At 42.0% G+C, this 14,938-nt stretch overlaps 2 protein-coding genes across 2 annotated transcripts; both read left to right on the forward strand.

The window, feature by feature from the left end:
• Positions 1–262: 262 nt before the first annotated feature.
• Positions 263–708, forward strand: LOC108670821 (foot protein 1 variant 2-like; the record flags this gene model as incomplete). Its single annotated transcript, XM_018158311.1, has 1 exon — positions 263–708. A coding segment is annotated over one exon (446 nt), but the record flags the coding sequence as incomplete, so codon positions are not given.
• A 9,263-nt stretch (positions 709–9,971) lies between these two features.
• LOC125179037 (fumarate hydratase, mitochondrial-like) lies at positions 9,972–12,418 on the forward strand. The gene is made up of 3 exons (XM_047884108.1): positions 9,972–10,111; positions 11,571–11,718; positions 12,359–12,418. Exons 1-3 carry the CDS (start codon positions 10,089–10,091, stop codon positions 12,416–12,418), a joined length of 231 nt encoding a protein of 76 aa, XP_047740064.1. The 5' UTR covers positions 9,972–10,088.
• Positions 12,419–14,938: the final 2,520 nt, after the last annotated feature.

Below are 14,938 nucleotides of genomic sequence, written 5' to 3' on the forward strand. Positions count from 1 at the left end.
CTTTATTTACAATCTCATGTTTTTAGCCATATCTCTAGACATATACAATTAGTCAATACATGATTTAGGCTTTTTATGGAACTCGCTTAGTAATTGTGGGGATGACTAACAACTTCTCTGCAATTCCTTCACTGCCCGAAGGAATTGCCGAAGGAATCGAATCAGGCGCGACAACAGGATCGCCGACGGTTGTTGATTATATACTTGATGAAAATAAATATATTTGTATTGTTTTAATTTATANCTCACCTCACCACGGCAGCCACGCCTGCACCTCACCTCGCCACGGCAGCCACGCCTGCACCTCACCTCGCCACGGAAGCCACGCCTGCACCTCACCTCACCACGACAGTCACGCCTGCACCTCACCTCGCCACGGCCGCCACGCCTGCACCTCACCTCGCCACGACAGCCACGCCTGCACCTCACCTCGCCACGACAGTCACGCCTGCACCTCACCTCGCCACGACAGCCGCGCCTGCACCTCTCCTTGCCACGGCAGCCACGCCTGCACCTCACCTTGCCACGGCAGCCACGCCTGCACCTCACCTCGCCACGGCAGCTACGCCTGTACCTCACCTTGTCACGGCAGCCACGCCTGCACCTCTCCTCGCCACGGCAGCCACGCCTGCACCTCACCTCGCCACGGAAGCCACGCCTGCACCTAACCTCGCCACGGCAGCCCCTCCCACCCCTCACCGAGAGTGACGCAGCGTTTCTGCCTGTTGATGAGCAAGCTTTTGATGCGAGGTTATCAACGCGTCTCAAACTGAACGCGTCGTGATTCCTGCAGAATTTGATGTTGCTTCCGTTTGGTCTTATCAATATTGAGCAAGCATGGATAAGCAAAACGGACCATTGGAGCTCAATACGAACTCCGTATCCCGACCCCCGCTCTAGGCCACAGCTAAAAAAAGTTTCCCATGAAGAACTCCAATCATTAGCCAGCAAATCAATTTCAGCCTTCAAACCTTTGAATATTTTTAATCCAGACAACATTAGGCGACCACATTCAGACACGATGAAATACATTTCGAATTCTCTTCTCGTAAATCCACAATCTGCACTATACAAGAACAGAAATCCGGCAAATTTGCCTTATACGCATGTACGTGAAGAGGATATTACTTTTTCAAGCATTAATAAAAATTCTTCAGATCAGGCGCTATATTACTCCAATTCAGCTGCCAGTTTACCCAACACAACCCTAAGTATGACGTTACCAACTGCTGTCAATTTTTCCACAAGCTCAATCCAGCTCACATGCCTGCTCAACCCATTCATGGCATTCCGACATGAACATAACTACCCTAGACCGATCGCAATCTTCCTCGAATTCAGGTGCCGCTATTCCTAGAAAAAGCCAGAATATTAATATCGCAACTGCGGCAAATTTGTCACAAGCTCCACCGAATTTAGACTTCAGAGTTCCAAACACGGTTCATTCCCACATGAACCAAACTTCACAGAGATTGGCATATCCTCCATACAATTCACATACCATATCACCAAGTATGATCACACACAATCTTAACAGCTTCTCATATCCTTATAAAACTGTGGTCAATCCATGCTCTGGTTTGCCAGATATACCATCTCAACTATCAAATGAACATTTTCCAATATACCCTCCAAATGTTATGCTTGGACCTACTGTAATGATGCACTACGGTGATCGGATGACAATGACTCGTGCAAGAATATATCAAGGATATCTTAGTCCTATTGAAACCCTTTCACATCAAACGCATCAACAGGCTTATGGATTTTGTGGAAACAATATTTGTGCTCCTCCAATGCATGGACTGAATAACCTTACGAATTCAGTATGTTCGCCTTACGATTATACCCGCAATTTTTACGATGTTCATCAAGCACCCGGCACACCGTTACATATTCCTCGCCCGACATTACTAGCGTACGAGCAGCACGTAGGTCAAGCATCGCCGTTCAATGCAAGCCAGAAAACTGCTCGACTTCATCAGAGCGCTATGTCGTTTTCACCAACTGTACCATTTCCACAATTGGATGTGAACGATCGTAGTTCCATTGGGGTTAAAGAAACGCAGCCGAATATATCTCCGACCTTTGAAACTATGATATCGCCACTCGAAAGATCTTCGATGAATGTGTTTGACGAATCGATGCATCCTTTGGATCCAAGGTCGTCAATGGCGTCGTCGTCGCTGAATAACCTAGCCGGACAACGTGGCCCGACACGTACATTAGTCAATGAAATAACGAACAAAATGAAAAACCCTCAGACCCCGAAACTCACCAACAACAATCTGTCCCAGAAAAATGAACTCAAAACATTACAAAATGTTGAAGCACGTTCACAAGACCACAAATATCGAATACAAATGAAAAACGGTCATTTTCTACCATCACATCCCCCCTATCAACGCTATCGCTATCAACCCTTTCGCCATCAACGTCATAAATATTCCTCAAGTCAATCTCTTCAAAACTCCCATCAAGAGCCTGGCATGACACAGAACCTACAGATCTCTTCTCATCTAGCATTCCAGCAGCAATCAGCGCAAATAAATGAGGGAAATGTCGATCGGCCCATTCGGCACTCACAAGACATCACGTCGTCAGCAATTAAAACCTGCATTCCAGAAAATTCTTCAACCGCTGATAATCAAGTACAGAACAGAATACAGAATACTGTAGATAGTTTCCGTAATTTTAAAAACGTTGATCAACCGCGTCACATAGAACAAGGCCTATTCGAAACGAGGAAGGAAAAATACCAAGAAGATCCTCTGCACACAAAGAACGTAACCGAACCGCTACACCAAATTCTGCAGGAGGAACTTGATGAACGGCATGTTTCCCCCGGACAGTTTTTCCACGGTTCCCTAGTAATTTGTCAACAGGTGCCTCACTTGTCCATTCCGAGCTGGGAAGCTCAAACGCGATACGTGGAGTGTCTATCGGAGCAAATAATACTAGATCAAGGTAAGGGTGAAGTGATTCCCAAACAGCCTCGCATTCCAAACAAGCCTACACTTGTAGCACATAACAAAACATTAGAATCTAAACCAAGAAACTTAAAGAAATCCGCTCCTCCAAAACCAAGAGCATCGAAGAAAACAACCATTCAAAAACCAAGAATTCCAAAGAAGACGACATTTTCTCGAGCAGGAATAACGGAGGAAGCAGCCAAAATTAAACAACACGAACCTGGCTCCGTTTCTAATCAACCTTCAACAGAATCCACGGAGGTTCAAAGCTCAACACGGCTCGACGATTTAATACGAAATGCTCTCCTTGAGTTACAAAACAATTGTAGTTCGAATCAGAATCAGGCGTTAAACAGCCGAAAGAAATTCGCTCCTCTAAAACCAAGAGCGCCAAAGAAAGCGATCATTCAAAAACAAAGAATGCCGAAGAAGACTACAATTTCACCAGCAGAAATAACGGAGGAAGCTGCCAAAATTAAACAACACGAACCCGGCTCCGTTTCTAATCAACCTTCAACAGAATCCACGGAGGTTCAAGGCTCAACACAGCTCGACGATTTAATACGAAATGCTCTATTAGAGTTACAAAACAATTGTAGTTCGAGTCAAAATCAGTCGTTACACAGCCGTGCTTTACAGGACGGACTATCAATTGATGAAGTTCCGAAGTCAGTCGAATTGGAAAGAAACGTTAAATCTCATTCTTCGCAGAACCCTGGTTCCAATCTTGCAGATACGGAGAAGTACCCAGTACTTCGCGAAATTTTGCTCGGAAATGGAACAGACAACCGATCTCAAGCTGACAGTGGTCACTTAAGTTTGCAAAATTCGACGCAGGAAAAGGATGAACCATGGTTCGTTGAAGTGGTGTTCGTCGGAAACGGCGATTCAAGTGCAAACGAGGAGAACAAGGTTGTGGATGGTAACGATCAATTGTGTCTGTCAAGTGACTGCCACGATGAATGTTTGCTAGAGTACGACATTGATGTCCATCACATTGAAGATCAATTATCAAAAGCTGTAAAGAACGAGGTTGTAACGGATCTCATTCTACCTCTTTGCTCTTCAAATATGTCTCCTTTATCACTACCTGATACTCCGTCTCTTACTGAAGAAATTGAAAGACCGGCTTCTTGAGGAACTTTAGTTTATTGGTCTTTTTTTGCAAATGCGTCGTCGGTCCATGTGAAATTATAAATACAGTGGCTCGCAAAAGTATTGGATACATTGCAATTTTTTCATATCTCAAGTTAAAGTGCAAGACTTTTTTTAATATTTGGTCGTTAATGGTGCTAGAAACATTATATAGAAAGGATATTGAAATGTATGCATTGTTTAGATTTTATTCAACAAATAGAAAAATTAGCCCACGCAAAAGTATTGGGAACATGTTTAAAAATAAACAAAAATAATTTTTTTGAAGTACCCAAAATTCGTTTCACTTCAGACGTTCCACCAACCTCATAACGTTATCTAATTGGTCAATCAGAGCAGTTTGCGATTGTTTACGAGATTTTGTGTGCCGGTGAAGATGTTATTCAGCTTCATCTTTAAAATCTAATTTTAAATGGCTAAAACTCGAGAGATGGCGACAGATTTGCGTCAAAAGATCATAGATTGTCACAAGAAACGGAAGGGGTATCGAATAATATCCAAGGAGCCTGATCTATCATTGAGTACAGTTGGAAATATCATCAGGGAGCTATCATCCTGATAATATCATCCGAGCATGCTGTTGCTAACCTTCCAGGACCTGTGGTCGTCCAAGGAAACTAACGGACGGTAGTGCAAGGTGGATTAACAGAGAGGTACAGAAGAACCCGTTTGTTGCTCATGGTGAAATTAAAAGCGACCTGGAGGAATCTTAGATTGATGTAGAAAAGGACACAATCAGCAGAGCTCTAAACCGTACTGGTCATATGTCAAGGTTAGATGAAATTCCTTTTGAAAGTTCGATTTTTGTTTCGTCCGACCAGAATTTCGTCCCAATCTTGTGGGTTTCCCAAATCTTGTGGGTTTCACGTGTCGGTACTTCAACAGAGGAATCATTCGTGAGGATCTTGACATAGACCAGTACGATTTAGAGCTCTGCTGACTGTGTCCTTTTCTACATCAATCCAAGATTCCTCCAGGTCGCTTTTAATTTCACCACGAGATACAAACGGGTTCTTCTGTACCTCTCTGTTGATCCACCTTGCACTACCGTCCTTTAGTTTCCTTGGACGACCAGGTCCTGGAAGGTTAGCAACAGCATGCTCGGATGATATCATCAGGATGGTTGCTTTCTGATGATATTTCCAACTGTACTCAATGATAGATCAGTCTCCTTGGATATTATTCGATACCCCTTCCGTTTCTTGTGACAATCTATGATCTTTTGACGCAAATCTGTCGCCATCTCTCGAGTTTTAGCCATTTAAAATTAGATTTTAAAGATGAAGCTGAATAATATCTTCACTGGAACACAAAATTTCGTAAACAATAGCAAACTGCTCTGATTGGCCAATTAGATAACGTTATGAGGTTAGTGGAACGTCTGAAGTGAAAAGCGAATTTTGAGTACTTCAAAAAAGTTATTTTTGTTTATTTTGGGGGAATTTTTTTATTTGTTGAATAAAATCTAAGCAATGCTTACTTTTCAATATCCTATCTTTATAATGTTTCTAGCACCATTAGCAATATATTGACCAAATATTATAAAAAATCTCGCACTTTAACTTGAGATATGAAGAAAATTGCAATGTATCCAATACTTTTGCGAGTCACTGTATTTTCATGATTTGTCTAGTATTTTGCGCCCTAAAGCGGATTTGACATGGATATAAATTTTATATCACGAAGAATAGTTATACCCGTCACCTAAATCTAGGCTCGAATCGAACCAAATTAGAAATTTCAGAACATAGATTCAAAGAAAGCAAAGTATAAGAGAAAAAATGCCTGTATTTTATGATTTTTTACAAAATGTGTACACTTAGTTACCGACGTTGGGTCTGAGGTAATGAAACCATCGAAGGAACAAACAATATAGGAGGAAAATGCTCAGGAGTAAGATTTCTTTTAAGGATTAGAAGTGTATCTTACGTTTTTAAATGAAATATTGGAGTTAACTTACCTAAATTTATTGCAACAGTCTTAAAGTCCAAAGAAGCACTGATGTCGCAGTTTTCAATAAAATGAAATTATTCCTACCCGAACAGCAGCAGGTTGTCTCAGTTTACATTCGTTGTACGCCAGTATGCAAGAAGTCAATATATTATTTTATCAATGGAAACTGTGTTTAGCTTCATCCTAACTAGAAGTTATATTAGTGAATCCCCCTATGAATAGAGATACATTTCTTGACAGCTCGGTATTGGCCCCGTTGTCCGTGTTGGGAAATGTCTGTTATTGGTACCAACGTCCTGAGGATAGTCGGATGTTTCTGCGGATTTCTGGCGAGCGTCGCTGGCCTGACTAGGTGAAAAGCCGAAACCGTAAATTCGTGACAATATTGATACCACACGCATGACGATCGGCTAGTATTCGAAGCTGAAGATGGCGGGTGAGGCTGCAAGTTAATCATGCTGAGTATTTGTTGAATAAACGGCCTTAGAAGCGTGCGAGGGATGAGTTATACGAGGCAGCTCCGACAGCAATGTTAGTATGCATAGTGACAAGGTGGCATTCAAAAGATGAGGGAAAAATTAAAATGGGATATTAAATCAGAGTTTGCTTAGTTGCACAGAGGTAGGTAAGCATAAAATATGTCTACGGCAGATGAGGAAGGGTATCTTACTTTTGCAGACGGAATCGACACGTATCCGGAACCGCCTGCGAACTCGCCCGCGGTCTCAAACGCAAAACCTAACTACACGCTCAACTTAACCACTCATAAGTCCTTCAATACTGAACGTATTCGTTTGTATTTTTAAATATAATTAGTTATTATCAAAACGCTACGGTAGAAATTATTACAGATTTTTACAACAATTTTTTTTCAATTGAAACGTATAATGACATTTTTAAAGCAACATAATCACTCATATGTCCTTTAATACTGAACGGATTTGCTTGAACTTCAGAATATTAGTATTTATTATCAATACGCTGCGGTAGGAATTATAGCAGACATTTACATTAATTCTTTTTCGATTTAAATGTATAAGCGCATTTTTAAGGCAACTCATTCAGTCATATTTCCTTCAATACTCAACGGAGTATTTGCTGTAGATGTGCTAGTTTAGGAATAGTCAATTTCCAATTAAGGGGAGAAAACTTGAACATGGACTCAATAATTTCGAAGAAGCGCATGGTGTTCATATATTAGGTAGGTTATAGACTGTTAGTTGAATCAGGGCTTGACTCCCTGAGTCAACAGGAGTCAGGTACGCACAACTCCCATACGTAACTCCACTCACGACACCTCCGAGCAGGCGTAGAGCTACGTACGGCTTCTTGTACGTAGCTTCCCGCGCAAATGTTTTGATAATACCACCGCTAGAGTTAAGTCTTCATATCAGCACTTACGCCACACGTAAATCGCTACGTGTACTTAGCGATGTTTTGATAATCCGGCCCCTGGACACCAAAGCACAAAAGTTCAAAGACATCATCAAAATATTGGCAGAACTCATACTCAGGTTTGCTGGCTGTTGAGTCCTCACTTTTTACAACACTTCTCTTTAACTTCACTTCTTGTTGTTTGTTTGTTTGTAGTCTGCTACAAATCTTATAATCGGTATTTAACACGCTTCTACCTGTCCAATCGATCTGAAATTTTGCACACTTGCGTAAAGTTGGAGACAATGCATGATTCAATTGACAGAATAAATAATTTTGGAAAATTTGAAAATTTTTACATTTTAAAAATGAAACTTAAAATTAATTTTTTAATATATCATAATAAAATTAGAAATTCATCGCACATGTGTAACACATGTGTAACACTGGATTCTTTAGAAGTGTTGTCTTTAAAAAATTGTTTTTAAACGCATATTATTTTACTCGTACGTAACTCATAAATCGCAAAGTAAACACACGTCATCACAAACCATTTTGTAAACATACTTCGCTCGCCACAAGACGCCACACCACTATACCACTTATGACACTAATGTGGCTATAGCAGTTACGCCACTATATGCCACTATATCACTTATAACACTTTTGTGGCTATACAACACACGCCACTATATCACTTATGACACTAGTGTGGCTATAACAGTTACGCCACTATATGCCATAGGACACCACGCCACTATACCACTTATAACACTAGTGTGGCTATAGCAGTTACGCCACTATATGCCACAGGATGCCACGCTACTATACCACTTATGACACTAGTGTGGCTATAACAGTTACGCCACTATATGCCACAGAACACCCCGCCACTATACCACTTATGACACTAGTGTGGCTATAGCAGTTACGCCACTATATACCACAGGACGCCACGCCACTATATCACTTATGACACTAGTGTGGCTATAACAGTCACGCCACTATATGCCACAGGACACCACGCCACTATACCACTTATGACACTAGTGTGGCTATAGCAGTTACGCCACTATATGCCACAGGACACCACGCCACTATACCACTTATGCCACTAGTGTGGCTATAGCAGTTACGCCACTATATGCCACAGGACGCCACGCCACTATATCACTTATGACACTAGTGTGGCTATAACAGTTACGGCACTATATGCCACAGGACACCACGCCACTATATCACTTGTCTCTTATACACATCTAGATGTGTATAAGAGACAGGTCAACAAGAGTCAGGTATGCATGATCCCCAGAGTCAACAAGAGTCAGGTATGCATGATCCCCAGAGTCAACAAGAGTCAGGTATGCATGATCCCCAAAGTCAACAAGAGTCAGGTATGCATGATCATCAGAGTCAACAAGAGTCAGGTATGCATGATCCCCAGAGTCANTAATGAAGAGGATTCCTCAGCTTCTAGTTCTGAAGAAATCTCTGATGGAGACGATGATGATTATGACTACATACAATCAAGAGATGGGACAAACTGGAAGAAAAAAGCCCCTTACACTAACCGAAGAACTTTGAGGTGAAATACTCTGCGCGTGGCATCTGGACTTACTGGCATCAGTAAAAACATAGATACGCCAATAAGTGCATTCCAATCTCTGTTTGATGATAGTATCATGAAAATGATAATGGTTTTTTCAGAAAAGAAGGCAGTAGAACTTGGTCATCCTGAATGGAAATTGGAGAGAGAGATACCTGTCTCTTATACACATCTAGATGTGTATAAGAGACCCCCCCCCCTCCGAGAGACACATATACAAACAAGCGCATCTTTCTTGATATTTAGTACGATGCAATTTGAAAAGAGAAAGGTTAAACACAAATATGTATTTCGCAAATGGAACACCATTTAGTAAACCAATATATTTTTATAGTTTCAACTGTTTCAGCACTAGAAATTCAAGACGGCTCGGATTCGTGGCCGGTCTCGCAGCCGGTCTCACGGCCAATCTCCAAATTCATTTACCAAGGAATATCTCCCAAACTAATGAACACAGCTCGATAAAACGTGGTACACGTATTCATTAGGGCCTAACGGTGATGTTTAGCTCGTGAAAAAATTTTAAATTTCACCTTCATTCGGGAGTTATATGGCGATATGGTCCGGAATTCGCAGTTATCAAAGAATTTCTTCCAAGGTACTGAACAGATTCGAACGAAATTTTTAATATAAATACCTAACTACCAAAAGGTGATTTTTAGCTCATAAAAATGTATTCGATTCGGAGTCATGTTCTTCACGTGTTGTGTACAAATCGTCAAACAAACGTACGAACTTCTGACTTCGACTTCGCGGACTGCCACAACCCTACTGCCTCTTTTTTACTCAACGCCACTCCAGATCTTTCCACCGCCCCTAGGGGGGTGATATCGCCCACTTTGGGAGCCACTGGTTTAAAGCATGAACCTCTTACCAGTGGAAGGCTCATTAACGTTATTTTGCAGGCAAGGTGAACCCGACGCAGTGCGAGGCCATTGAGATGGTGGCGGCGCAGGTAATGGGGCAACGCCGTGGCCGTGACCGTGGGCGGCAGCAACGGCCACGTCGAGCTCAACGTCTTCAAGCCCATGATGGTGGCCAACGTGCTCAGGTGACCACCGCCAGTCCGTAATGGTGGTCAGCATGCCCAGGTGACCATTGCCAGCTCATGATGGTGGCCAGCATGCTCAGGTCGGTCTAGGTTATTAAGCGCCATGCCCCCAACATGTGTTGAGGTGAGACTTTATATACCATTGATGGGATGTTTACGCGAGATTGGCTGAAGCCGCATCTGAGGGTAAATATGGAGCTCCTTCGCTAAAACTTTATTCTAAGTTAGCAAACTTGGGGTGTGGTAAACTGTGAGTATAGTGAGCTGTGAGTGCTGTAAACTCTTAGATGTATGGTAAAGTGTTGGTATGGTGTTTATGTGCCAAATTGACATGGTATGCATCACATAAAACAACAGGCTTTCAAATTTCCCCTTAACCTCCCCCCTGCCGGCAATCAATTCTCACCTGAAGCCTGTTGAATGCTGATTATAGTTCACGTTCTCCACTTCTAGTGTGGGCAATTCATTAAACATGTGATCTCAAAAAACACCATACTACACTGAGAGAAAAAGGCCCCCCGTTTTGAAACACTTGGGTGTTTCAAAACCTCTCGAGCTTGACGCGCTTATATTTGTGCGGCTAGGGTCGCGTGGTCAGTGCGCCGAACGCTGTCATAGGAGGAGGTTGTGTGGAGCCGCCGCTCATGAATGTCACGAATCTACACTGCTTACGGTTAATTGACCCAACTCAATTCGTTTAATTGTTTCAAATCACTGCTGTTCTTTTGTCAATAGTAATGTTAACGAGCGACATCTATACCATTCACTCACACTAGAAGTTGATAATAAAATCGAAGATTTATTCTGATAGTACCGCGCGCAAGACAAAACCAATACTGCAGCTCTATGTAGTTGCCGTCTCCGTAGCCGAGTGGACTAAGGCGCCTGCTCGCGAGCGTTTGGTTGCAGTCTTGGCAGAGGTTCGAATCTCGGCGGGCGACTCATAGTTTCTTCAACCACAGTTCGATAGAGGTGAGAGCAAAGAGTGTAGTTTCATGATGATTGTACATACCGATAAAATTGTGTAATAAATATGTGTATAAAAGAATGAATATGTGACTAATTTCGCTGTGAAGGAGAAAAGCGTTTAAATCAGATAAATATAGTTTTCATAATTTTGGTATTGAGGCAGCCATGGATTAGACTGCAATCGACCGGAGGAGTAAAATATATTAAAATAATTTCATCAGGTGCTGGAAACTGGACAAGGATATTGCATAAATTCTGAAAATAAGGTTTCATTCTCCGTAGACTTCCCGTGTTCCACCGCTGAAATACCTAAGTGTTTCAAAATCGCAAATTTTGAAACACCTGAACGTTTTTGAAACACTCGGGTGTTTCGGTTTGGGCACGATCGCTCGGGGAGGATTTGAAACACCCAAGTGTTTCAAAACAGAGGGCTTTTTTCTCTCAGTGTATGTGGGCTTGAACAACACCATACAACGTGTTCATGTTCCAGGTCCATCCGGCTTCTGGGAGACTCGAGTCACGCTTATGTGGACAAGGGCGTGGTGGGCATCCAAGCCAACAGGGAGGAGATAAACCGCCTTCTGCACGAGTCCCTCATGCTGGTCACTGCCCTCTACCCTCACATCGGCTATGATAAGGTGAGCAATGACAAAGGTGTCCTTCATGCTGGTCACTGCCCTCAACCCTCACATTGGCCACGATAAAATGAGCCATGACAAAGGTGTCCTTCATGCTTGTCACTGCCCTCAACCCTCACATTGGCCACGATAAGGTGGGCCATGAATAAACAGTTCTTGTGCTGGACACTGCCCTCATCGTCATCGGCTACGATAAGGTTTGCTAGCTCATGCCAATGAACTCCTAATTTGTTGCTTCTTCAAAATACAGAATTAAATTTTTTCCAGTGTGACCCAATTTACTAGCCTAGAGTACACTGGAACGCATGCAAGAAAAATAATGAGTTATATTCAATTATTAATTTCTCTCTATTTTAGATTTTAGCTCATCGAATTTGTACACTTGCGACCAAAGTACACATAGCGGCACATTTCTCTTTTGGAATACGCCGATCTAGATTGGGAAGCCTTCGGTTATTGGCTGACAGAGTTACCAACTATTTATGTTACTACAGCCTGCCAGAAGGCTGTAAGGAGGGATGCCAGATGGAGGGATTCCTTACAGCCTGCCAGAAGGCTGTAAGGAAGGCTGTAAGTTAGGGATTCATCATGCTGCACTTGAGCCGTAAATAGCTGAATAATATTTGGGTTGTTATTTCAGGCAACGACAATCGCCAAGACCGCACACAAGGAAGGCACCCGCTCAAGGCGGCAGCTCTGAAGCTCGGTTACCTCACCGAGGAGGAATTTGACCGCTGGGTCAGTCCTGAAGACATGTTCGGGCCCAAGTAATGTTCCCGCTATGAGTATAATTGATCAACTGAAGGCTTATTGTCAGAGGTGGGCAGTAGCGCGCTACATGTAGCGGTAGCGGTAGCAGCGCTACATTTAAGGCAATGTAGCGGTAGCGGTAGCGCCCGCTACATATTTAAGTAGATTTCACCTTCCCTACATAGATGTCTACTTTAATCTATCAATCTCAACAACAATCCACATATGTATATATACAAATAAAAGATTGATTTTTTATATGTATATGTGGATAATTTTTGAGATTGGTAGATTAAAGTAGACATCCATGTAGGGAAGGTAAAACATAAAAATAACTGTAACTTTTATTTGCAGTATCTAATCCGTACTAGTTCGGTTAGGTTAATTGCAATAAAGTTGCATTGATATGTTTTGAAAATGTTTTATTATCATTAAATGTTTATGAGTAAATCCCAATAGCAAAACAATAAATATTTAGAGATTTCCAATAATTTTGGCCATTGTAGCGGCAAATGTAACGGCGCTACATTTTACTGTAGCGGTAGCGCTCGCCACAATCTAGTGGGTGTAGCGGTAGCGGTAGCTCCCGCTACATTTAGAGCGTGTAGCGGTAGCGGTAGCGGCCGCTACATTTCAAAGTAGCTCTGCCCAGCTCTGCTTATTGTACTTATCTGGCAACAAATTGTCTGTAATTGGATTACGGATGAAAATTCGAGGAATTACAATTTCAATCGCAGTGTTCATATGCGAAAATACGATATTTTTTTCACTTTTTGTGATACGATTGAGACCAGAATTTATAGTAGACGTATGACCAGGTTTGTCGAATCGAGTGTTATCCGTAATATCTAAACAGGAAATTGGCCGCGATTAAAATAGTTTCAATATTGTCGGAAAATGTAGACATTAACGAAGTTGACACCAACATCAGAACATATTACAGTAACCGAATGTAATATCATTGAAAGAATTGTAATGTAATATCATTGAAACAGGCCAAGGACGCGTGTGGTCTGATAGGCATCTGACCGGCAATGTTTGAAGGTGCATCATCGGTATGGTAGTGATAGTTTACTTCCTCGGCCTAACCTGCCTGCCGAAAAAATGTAGGAAGTTTTTGATGCTTGTAAATTGCGATATTTATAATAAAATTAACTACTCTTTGTTAAACTTTCTCATCTCATGAGCCCGTAATAATTGTTAGTTAATTTTGCAACAAGTCATTCTGCACATGCCCTAACTTTTTGTGTAAGTTAATCTTTGCCGAGCCGATGGGCTGTTGTTGTTGTGGTTCCCCGGTCTCATTTTTATTAGAGACCCCCCTCGCGCAGGTACGACACTACCGACAGGGGGTCGCTCCAGGGCAGGTACTTTCAAAACATTGCTAAGTGCTCGTAACTTCGAATAATGGTACCTTCAAAACATTTTGCGGTACGTTACGAGCACGTAGCTTTGCGCCGATTCAAAGGTCGCGTAAGTGGAGTGACGATCAACTTTTGAGTGAGTGAAGCGATTGTTTATCATTTAGTTACTAGTGTCTGGTCTCTAATAGTGTCTGGACTACTGTATCATACTAGTGTCTAGACTTTAGTATCATTTTAAGGTAAATACTCTAATATTTATTTAGAAAAATATCCTTATTTGATATTAAGGAAATTTTATTAGTCATGCATTTATTAATTTTTTTCTTAGTATATGTCAACAGAAAACGAATCTGACGGTTGAAGCTAAAAAATGGATTTACTAAAATTCTATTTTCGTTGTTCATTATGTCATGTTAATCACTATATAACAGTTTGCTATGATAAAACGGCATTTGTCATGAAAATTTTAGATTAAAAGGGTCTAGAATTCTTTGAAAAGGGATAAAATGTTTAAATAACTGAACACAGAAGCATGGCGTCATGTGACTCTTAACGTAAACAAAGGATGGAAGCGGGCTTATGATTGGCTGACATGCAACGTGTTTTGAAGGTACGCTCTTAGCTAAGTCGGTCGTACGAAAGTTTTGAAGGTGTCAAAAAACGCTGATCGTACGCTAGACGTATCTTCTTAAGCTTAAGTTCAAGAAGTTACGTCCACTTGGCAATATTTGAAAGTACCTGCCCAGATCTGTAGGGTCGTGGTTATGTGGTGGTGTTTTTGTTGTTGTAGTGGTTCCACGGTCTCATTTTTATAAGAGACCCCCCTCGCGCAGGTACTACACCACCGACAGAGCTGTGTTGTCTGAGATCCTGCCAGAGCGGACATTCCAGGAGAATGTGAGTGATTGTGTGGGGAGCTCTCTGGCAGTATGGGCAGGTGTCTGTGTCTGCTTGGCCTATTCTGTTTGCGTATGTTTGTAGTGAAGGGTGGTGGCCGCAGCGCAGCCTGGCTAGGTGTACTCTCTCCAGTCTAGAGAGCTGTGTTTCTGTGCTGCTTATGTCAGCTGGTGGGTGCCCAAGGACTTTGTTGTTGCCGGCCAGCTCCA

The sequence above is a fragment of the Hyalella azteca genome, unplaced genomic scaffold, assembly GCF_000764305.2.
Source record: "Hyalella azteca isolate HAZT.00-mixed unplaced genomic scaffold, Hazt_2.0.2 contig14638, whole genome shotgun sequence".
NCBI classification, from domain to species: Eukaryota; Metazoa; Arthropoda; class Malacostraca; order Amphipoda; family Hyalellidae; genus Hyalella; species Hyalella azteca.

Excerpts from the sequence above, each read along its gene's own strand:
- LOC125179037 (XM_047884108.1), top strand. The coding sequence starts at position 10,089 with ATGATGGTGGCCAACGTGCTCAG. Across the intron at positions 10,112-11,570 it reads ATGGTGGCCAACGTGCTCAG|GTCCATCCGGCTTCTGGGAG; the intron begins GTGACCACCGCC and ends TTCATGTTCCAG. Across the intron at positions 11,719-12,358 it reads CTCACATCGGCTATGATAAG|GCAACGACAATCGCCAAGAC; the intron begins GTGAGCAATGAC and ends TTGTTATTTCAG.